The 8,834-nt window shown below is 51.3% G+C and overlaps 1 protein-coding gene across 1 annotated transcript; it reads left to right on the forward strand.

The window, feature by feature from the left end:
* Window positions 1–407: 407 nt before the first annotated feature.
* SERPINE1 (serpin family E member 1) lies at window positions 408–6,782 on the forward strand. Its single transcript, XM_082645598.1, has 9 exons — window positions 408–574; window positions 1,230–1,501; window positions 2,127–2,360; window positions 2,900–3,094; window positions 3,709–3,907; window positions 5,360–5,460; window positions 5,574–5,660; window positions 6,197–6,280; window positions 6,611–6,782. The coding sequence occupies exons 2-9, from the start codon at window positions 1,231–1,233 to the stop codon at window positions 6,646–6,648; spliced, it is 1,209 nt and encodes a 402-aa protein (XP_082501724.1). The 5' UTR covers window positions 408–574; window position 1,230; the 3' UTR covers window positions 6,649–6,782.
* Window positions 6,783–8,834: the final 2,052 nt, after the last annotated feature.

Raw genomic sequence — 8,834 nt, forward strand, 5'->3', positions numbered from 1 at the left:
GGACAAAAGTTTGCAGGATCTTTAGCTTCTCTGATAACTTTGCAGTGATCTGTTTCTCCAAAGGAAAAGGAGGAAGTGTAAGTCGTTTGCCTACACTGAGCACTGGGGAAAGTAAGCACTGGGTGCCAGGGGTCAAGCTGGCATAACATCCCGAGGCAGAGGGCAGCAAAATCAAGGGAGGCCCTGGGGTCAAGGCAACCAGGGTTTGCTGAATTGTTCCAAGCCCTCTCTCTCACATGTACACACACAGGGCAGCACGCACACACACACAGATGCCTCAGCAAGTCCCACAGAGGGAGGTGCTGAGGGGGCCCGGCCACTGTTCAGACAGACTTCCAGAGCCAGAAAGTGGGCGGGGCCGGGCCATGAGTTAATCTACTTCCGGCTCACATCTGGTATAAAGGGAAGCAGCAGCCTCCAGAAGAGCACAGCTGCATCTGGCTGAAGCACCAAGAGCACTGTCCAAAGAGCCACACCCCCTCCCCAGCAGAGGAATAGCCACCACCATCAACACCCGAAGCCCCAGCAGCAGCAGGAACAAACTTCCAGTCACAAGGCACCTTGAGAATTTCAGGTAAGAGAAAAGCAAACTCTCTCCATCTCCAGACCTCGGGCTAAGGCAGGGAGCACCCCTCTGCAGAATCTCCTCCGTCCGTGATCTCCAGTGTTCCTCTTTCTTTCCCCGGAGACCTGCAGCCCTGAGTTGACCCCATCATATCAGTGATCACAGGAGAGCGGGGAAGATGGGCAGGACCCTCCAACAATACCCCCACCCAGAAGCAAGGGTCTCACCTCTCTTGGACCCTCTCCATTGAGACATTCCCCTTTCCCAGCGCAGGAAAGGGGATTTTGATGCCTGCTAACTTGAATGAAGCAATGATTGTGAAAGCATCACAAGAGAATTAAAAAGCATCGTGTAAATCGCAGATGTTATTATAATTTCGCCTTTCAGCCTCCTGGAAGGGAAAGGAGATCTCTTGGAGGGTGGTGCCAGCGGGTTCCAAGATTCCCACAGGTGAAAACGCACTTAAGACTCCCTGGGGCTGAGACAGAGGGGAAAAGACTCAGGATCTGAACTCATCATGGTTTCTGTCTTGCCCTCCTGTTCACGTATCATCTGCCAGCGGCAAACATGGGGGACTTGGCCATGGCTGGGGTCTCATCACCCCTCCCCACTCACCATCCTTCCAGAACTATTCCCTCATCTGATCCTTTTCCACTGGCTCTAGGATGCAGATGTCTCCTGTCTTTGCCTGCCTCGCGCTGGGCCTGGCCCTCATCTTTGGTGAAGGGTCTGCCTCCTACCATTACCAGTCTCCAGCGGCCCACCTCGCTGCAGATTTTGGAGTGAAAGTGTTTCAGCAGGTGGTGCAGGCCTCCAAGGACCTCAACGTGGTTTTCTCACCCTATGGGGTAGCCTCAGTCATGGCCATGTTACAGCTGACCACAGGAGGAGAAACCCAGCGGCAGATCCAAGAGGCAATGCAATTCAAGATTGATGGTGAGAGATGGGGCAGAGTGGGAGGCGGGCATTCACGTGGTCTTCCCAGGACAGGGGTGTAACTGACCAGAAGCAGAAGAAGGGCTGACCCCAGCTTAGCTGAGCCAACTCCTGTCCTCCCATGCCACAGGGATGGACCACTGCATCTTCTTCTCACCACACCCTGTGTCACTTGGCTCTTGGGCAGTCACAAGGTGGACAGGCCAGTGGATCTGGTATAAAACAGCCCTGCCTCACCACTCATATACTGTGTGACCTTAACCCCTCCGAACCTCAGTGTCCTCATCTGCAAAATGGGGACAATAAAAGTATCTACCATGTGAGGCTGTTGTAAGGGTCAACTAGAATGATGCATGTGAAATGCCTGATAGCTATTGTTATTATTAAAAGAAAAAAATAGAGTTTATAACTTAAAAACAGAGAAAAATATTCCAAGCTAAAGAAAGGGTTAGGACCTAAGATTTTTGAGGAAAGATTAAGGTTTGGAATGAAATCTCCATCCAGAGACCTCAGGGGGAGCAGAAGGGTCCTGTGCATGTGGGCAGGGTTAGGGGAGGTTAGCCCCACTGGGAGCTCTGGGTTTGAGATGAGCTTAATGTGTCCTTTCCTCCCTGCTTTGTCCCAGAGAAGGGCATGGCCCCTGCCCTCCATCAGCTGTACAAGGAGCTCATGGGGCCATGGAATAAGGATGAGATCAGCACAGCTGATGCCATCTTTGTGCAGCGGGATCTGAAGCTGGTCCAGGGTTTCATGCCCCACTTCTTCAGGCTGTTCCGGACGACAGTCAAGCAGGTGGACTTCTCAAAGATAGAGAGAGCCAGGTTCATCGTCAATGACTGGGTGAAAAGACACACAAAAGGTGAGCAGGCAGGGAAAGGAGGCCAGTCCCAAGGGCCTGCAGAGAAAGGGGATTCAAACCCCAAGTGTCCTAACCTCTCCCTTCCAGCATCTTCTGCTCTGTAGACAGAAGGTCAAGTGCTTTAAGAATCAAAGCATCATGTTTTTCCATAATTAGGCTTTCCCCGTGAACCAACTCTAAAGTCATCCCTAAGAAGTATTGCAAGGTGTTCTAAGAACAATAATAACCATGACAAGGGGCACACACAACCCGTCAAGACTGCAGCTTAGGGAGCAAAGTAAGGGGAGACTTACGTTTCCAGGTCTGATCCTGGACAGGATCCCAAGACCACGAAAGTGTGGTGAGCTGGAAGGCTTTCTGAGACTCTTAGGAAGATGAAAGGGGTTGAAAGCAGCTAGATAGGTTCACTAAACCTTACCCAGTCTGTCTTCTGATGGAATCCCTTCTGACACACATCCATTTGAGGACTGGACACTAAAGAGGACCATCTAAAAGGATTTAAAAATATCTAGCCTCCTGATCACTTCGATTTCCCACAGGCATGATCAGTGACTTACTTGGCGAAGGGGCTGTGGACCAGCTGACACGCCTGGTGCTGGTAAACGCCCTCTACTTCAACGGCCAGTGGAAGATGCCTTTTCTAGAGTCGAGCACCCACCACCGCCTCTTCCACAAGTCCGATGGCAGCACTGTCTCTGTGCCCATGATGGCTCAGACCAACAAGTTCAACTACAGTAAGTGCAAGACCCTCCCTTCCCCAAGTCCCACAGTGAGTGCACCTCATCCCTGGGGGGCATCCCCTCTAAGGGAGGAGAAACCCTAGAATACACCCCAGCTGTGACAAAGACTCCCCAGGTAGGAGACACTGGGATTATCAGAGCAGCAGAAAGTAGCTTTTACCTTGTGCAAGATGAAGCTGAAATCCAGAAATTCCCTCAGGCCCATATTTGACCACTTTGACCCCATCTCTCATCTTCATGTGGTTCTAGTGTGATAACCTGGGGTTCACAAATCCTTCTAGGGAAGAGTGATGTAAAAGTTGAGGTTAAGGAGATGGGGATTGGAATGAATTAATAGCTGGGTCCTGGGGAGAAGGCTGTGAAGGTAAAGAAGGCCAACAAGAGACAGAGAACCCAGAAGACACTGTGATTTAGCAGAAGAGAAGGGAAATGGGAATAAAGACATTGAACAGGGGAGTGGTGGGGTGGGGGAGCCTCAAAAGCTAGGATGGAGAGCTGGCTTCCAGAAAGAGTGGCGGGGACAGGAGGACTAGTTGAAAAGCCAGTGCTGGGTTAGAATCAACAAGAGCTGGAGCCATTGCCAATGCGCCATCTTGGTGTCTTCACAGCTGAGTTCACCACTCCCGATGGCCATTACTATGACATCCTGGAATTGCCCTACCATGGGAACACTCTCAGCATGTTCATTGCTGCCCCCTATGAAAAAGAGGTGCCTCTCTCTGCCCTCACCAGCATTCTGGATGCCCAGCTCATCAGCCAGTGGAGAGGGAATATGACCAGACTGACCCGCCTCCTGGTTCTGCCCAAGTAAGCCACCCTTTGCTCTTGCCACACTTGCCAATGCTCTAGTCCCCTCTGCCTACCCCCTCCCCTCTCCCCTGGCTCCCTGAAAGTGCCACCCCCATGTGGAGTTTCCCAAACATGACATTTGCAGGGTAGGGACAGGGACATGTGTGAGTGGCTGATGGGAAACACTCCGGCCTGGGTTTGATTAAGATTCCTCTCATCATCCCTCTTCTGCTGGAGGGCAGCAGGGGAGTTTTCTAGGCCATGCCCCACATTTACCACCCTCTGAATACCCAGCAAAAGCTGGCTAAAGGAAGAGCCAGAGAGATAAATGATGCAGGGTTGGGGTGGAGGGTAATACATTGATCTACACTCTTTTAGGAATGCCCCTCACTCCTACCCCCATCTCTTCAAGTTAGCATCCAAACAACGGAGACAAAAGGAATCACTTCCGCAGATGAAACAGGCAGAACTACAGCTTCTAGCTGGCTTCCGACAAAGCAGAGTTTTAAAAATCCTTCTGCAGAAGCAAAGAGGGTGCCGGAGGCTGAGACTGGATAATTCCAGAATTTGGGGGAAGCTTCCCACCATGCTTACCCCAAATTTCCAGATACCATAATGCCAGGCTTAGGGAAAGAGGATAATTTAATTGGTTAGCACGCACTCTCTCTCTCTTAAAAAAAAAAAAAAATAGAGGTAATTAGTTGTGCCCTGATGGGAAGCAGAGCGAGAGCCCCAAAGCCTCGCTGCTGGAGTCCTCCTCAGGCTCAGCTCTCGAACACAATCTACAGACCGGGTTTTTGTTCAAATATCCTTGCAGAAGAATTTGCCCTTCCCCCTCTCTCCCCAGTCAGACTGAATATAATTGTGCTGAAACTACTGCCTTATTTGAGGAAAGTAATTAGTCATAGGTTCAAGGGGGTGGGGAGATTGCAGGAAAATGTTCATTAGTACTAGAATCCCCCAGCAAGGAGGAGACCTTGCAAACGGATTTGAAAAAACAAGCTTCCCATTTCTACTTTCTTTTTCTTTTTAAATAAATAAATTTATTTATTTATTTATTTTGGCTGCGTTGGGTCTTCGTTGCTGCGTGCGAGCTTTCTCTAGTCGTGGCGAGCAGGGGCTACTCTTCGTTGCGGTGCATGGGCTTCTCATTGTGGTGGCTTCTCTTGCTGCGGAGCACGGGCTCTAGGCGCGCAGGCTCAGTAGTTGTGGCTCGCTGGCTCTAGAGCGCAGGTTCAGTAGTTGTGGCACATGGGCTTAGTTGCTCTGTGGCATGTGGGATCTTCCCAGACCAGGGCTCGAACCCGTGTCCCCTGCATTGGCAGGCGGATTCTTAACCACTGCGCCACCAGGGAAGCCCCCCACTTCTACTTTCACATCAGTCCCCATCCTGTTGGTCTGTGGGGATGGGGATACCTGGTAGGGTTAGAGGTGGCCTGAGCTTGAGCTGTGTCCTGCTCCTGTCTGCAGGTTCTCCCTGGAGAGTGAAGTTGACCTCAGGAGGCCCCTGGAGAACTTGGGAATGACCGACATGTTTAGGCCAACCCGGGCGGACTTCTCAAGATTTTCAGGTAAGAGGTTTTCCTTTCACTTTCTTCCCCTGGTGGACAGTGGGGTCGCTAAGAGGACTAAGGAGCTTCTGAGAACCAAAGCTGATGTGTTTTGGTATCCACCTCTGTTTCAGATCAAGAGCTTCTGTACGTGTCGCAGGCGCTGCAGAAAGTGAAGATTGAGGTGAATGAGAGCGGCACGGTGGCGTCCTCCTCCACAGGTGAGTCAGGCTCAGGTGAGGCCTGGCAAGTCTCAGCCCCAGGCTTCCAGGAGGGGCTGCAGTCTGGCACCCAGACCCTGGGTGAACCGGGAAGACCCCACTGCCCATGTCAACCAGGTCTCTCCTGGTAGAGCTTCGCTTCCTGTGTGGAGAGCATCACCCCGATCCCACTAGAATACAGGCCTGATTTCCCCAGCACCCCGTTGCCTCCCCACTGGCTCTGAGGTCCTCTGACTGTGAGGTCCTGGCTTGCTCTCAGAGTGGTCAGTCAACTTAAAGGCACTTGCTTCCAATATGCCCTAAAAGGGTTTAGAGAAACGTGCCTGCGAGTGACTACCTGAGAGATCTCTACCCGATTCCTGGAGGAAACCAGGCCTCAGAGGACATCCCAACACTTTTAGGGTTCACATCCAGGAAACAACTGAGCCTCCTAAAACCGCCCCATCCCAGTGCCGCTGTCACTGGATCACCTGTGACCAGTCCAGGCTCCTGTGCCCACGTCCCTCTGCTCTAAGACATGGTCCCTTCTCTTCCAGCCCTTACAGTCTCAGCCCGAATGGCCCCCGAGGAGATCATCATGGACAGACCCTTCCTCTTCGTGGTGCGACACAACCCCACAGGTGAGCCGGAGGCCCAGGAGACCTCCCACCCCCCCTGCTCTCCTGGACTCGGGCACTAGTCCGGGCAGGTGTAGACGCCCCCACTCCCCCCAAGAGGACTCCAGGCAAGGAATCATAGCTCTGTTCCCCTTCCCCTCCTCGGAGGCAGTGCTCTCTCCGGACGGGGTGCTCAGTCTGTCCCCCAGTCCCAGCTTAGTCACTAGAGCAGCTGTGCCTCCAGACACTCACTCATCTCCCCGTATCTCAGTTCATCCGTAAACACCCAGCTGGGTGAGCTGTGCTGTTCCCCTTCCCCCCACTTCTCATCTCCCATGATTCTTCCGTCCTCAGGAACTGTCCTTTTCATGGGCCAAGTGATGGAACCCTGACCATGGGAAACACAGCCCTCATCTGGGACGGAACTGGAGATGTCCAAGAAGAAGAAAGTCCGGAGCAAAGAACTGTTATTTTAATTCATTTTTCTGGAGAAAGAGAAGATATTTATCTTTTTTTTTTTTTTTTTTTTTTTATAAATGGTAAATCTTTCGAATCTGCCTCTTAGACCTCCAGCTCTCCCAGGAAGGGGAAAGAGGACCTTTGAGTTCATCTCCCCAGTGGAGACTCTGGGAGAGATCTCGGAAGCACAACGCCCCGAAGGTCTCCCAACAAGACTGCAGAACTCCCAGGATCATTTGCGCAGCTGCTTCTGCCCATCGCTCTGCCCGTTCAGGTTTTCGGACCCGGATCCCACTGAGGCCCTGGCAGGATGGCACCGCAAGGCTCACGGGAAGGAGCTTTTGTGTGTTTGCTAGAAATAATTTGTGTTCCGGTCACGTTGCCGTCACTCTTGCACTGTCTGCCACTGCTGAGAAAGCTGGCTGCAGGCCAAAGAAGGTCGATGGGAGAAACACTCTTTCATGTCAAGGTCCGTCCTCCCCCAGCTCAGAGGCACGAGACCCACCCAGGCCTGGCTGCTCCCTCCCCAGAAACAGTGTGCATATATTATTTTGGAGTGTAGGTGACTTGTTTACTCAGAGAAGCAGGTTTCTGCTTCCCACAAACTTTATGTTGCAGAAATGGAGGGAGAGAGATGAGATGTATGCCTCATTCTTGGCGCCAATATCCTGATGGGGAGGGTGGGATGCCAGGGGTGTCCCTGAGCATTTATCACATCCTTGTCCTTGTGTGCTTGTGAGAGAGAAAGGACTATGGAGAAAACCTATTATTTAAACTTGTTCATAGTGTTCCTTTGGGGTCTGTGTCATTGCACCTCAGGAGTGGCCACTTGCCTGTCATTCCCCTCCTGGCAGCAGGAGTGATAGGGCCCACACTGCCACCTGGTGGCTGCCTGAACCCCATCGCTCCTCTCCTGGCCTTTCCACTCCGTGGAGCAGGACCCCTGCCAGGACTGTCCAACTTCAGCCCACTTTAGGGACCAAAAGGATGTGGTGGGTGAAGGCAGACAGAGCTGTTGTTTCAAAATTTTCCAATATACTTAGAAGCAGGAGTGCAAGGGGCTACACGACCTAGCAGGACAGAACTTTCCCCAATTATAGGGTGACTCAGAGCCGCATTGGTGACTCACTTCAGTGTGTCATTTCCGGCTGCTGTGTGTGAGCTGTGGACACGTGAGAGAGAGAGAGAGAGAGAGAGAGAGAATGAGAGAGACAGCAAGAAGCTCGGGCTCAATTACCCCCGTTAGATCATCTTTCTGAAAGCCAACTAGCTGGTGGGTAAGTCATGAAGACCAATTTATTGAAGAATTGCACATAGATGTCGAATGAATGTAACCTAATAGAACCCTAATCATCCCACTGCACCCTTCAGTGAAAAATCTTCGTTCTTTGTGTGTTTTTTTTCTTTTTTCATGATGCACTGGACAATGACAGCCACACACAGTACCCTCAAGGATACCCAAATGTGGGGTCCAACGTTCTTGAAAGTGTGTTGATTTCTATGCTTTTTCACTTTTGATATAGAAGCAACTAAAAAATGTTTTTTTAAATAATAAATAAATAAAAAGAATATTCCAAAATCGTCCCTGGCCTTGAATTTCCATGTTTCACACGGTACAAAATCCAAACCCTGTCAGTTCACAGACCTCTAGGGTGAAAGGGATCTTTAGGAAACACACAACCACAAGTTCAAGGCACACTGTCCTGTCATGGGCGAATCCACAGGGCTGGCCACCGGGGCTCTGCAAGACCCCTAGGGATACATTGTGCAGGACATGATTCTCCCTTTGGGCATCATCCTCAAAAAGGAAAGAGGGTTCCCCAAACACCTGCCACCTGCCCAGACACACCTGCTCACTGTCCCTGTCACTTCCCATCTCTGTTCATGCCATTTCCTTCCCCACCAAATGTCCCCACCCTCCCCCATGCCTACCCCACTCCCCATTTCTCAAAACCCAGACCAGATCCATTTCTCCCACCATGGATCCAGTCAACACCATCGCTCTCTGCTTGGCATGTACCCATCTTTCTTTCTCCTGGTGTGTAACAGTGCGTGAATGTATGTATGCTCTTTGAGTGTGCATGTTATCCTCCCCACCCCCATTGACATATCAGGTTCC

This window comes from Mesoplodon mirus, assembly GCF_964341445.2.
Source record: "Mesoplodon mirus genome assembly, chromosome: 15".
Lineage (NCBI taxonomy): Eukaryota > Metazoa > Chordata > Mammalia > Artiodactyla > Ziphiidae > Mesoplodon > Mesoplodon mirus.

Bases quoted from the DNA above. Each gene is read 5' to 3' on its own strand.
- SERPINE1 (XM_082645598.1), top strand. From the start codon at position 1,231: ATGCAGATGTCTCCTGTCTTTGCCTGCCTCGCGCTGGGCCTGGCCCTC. The intron at 3,095-3,708 runs GTAAGTGCAAGA...GTGTCTTCACAG, and splicing joins GACCAACAAGTTCAACTACA to CTGAGTTCACCACTCCCGAT. The intron at 5,461-5,573 runs GTAAGAGGTTTT...CCTCTGTTTCAG, and splicing joins GGACTTCTCAAGATTTTCAG to ATCAAGAGCTTCTGTACGTG.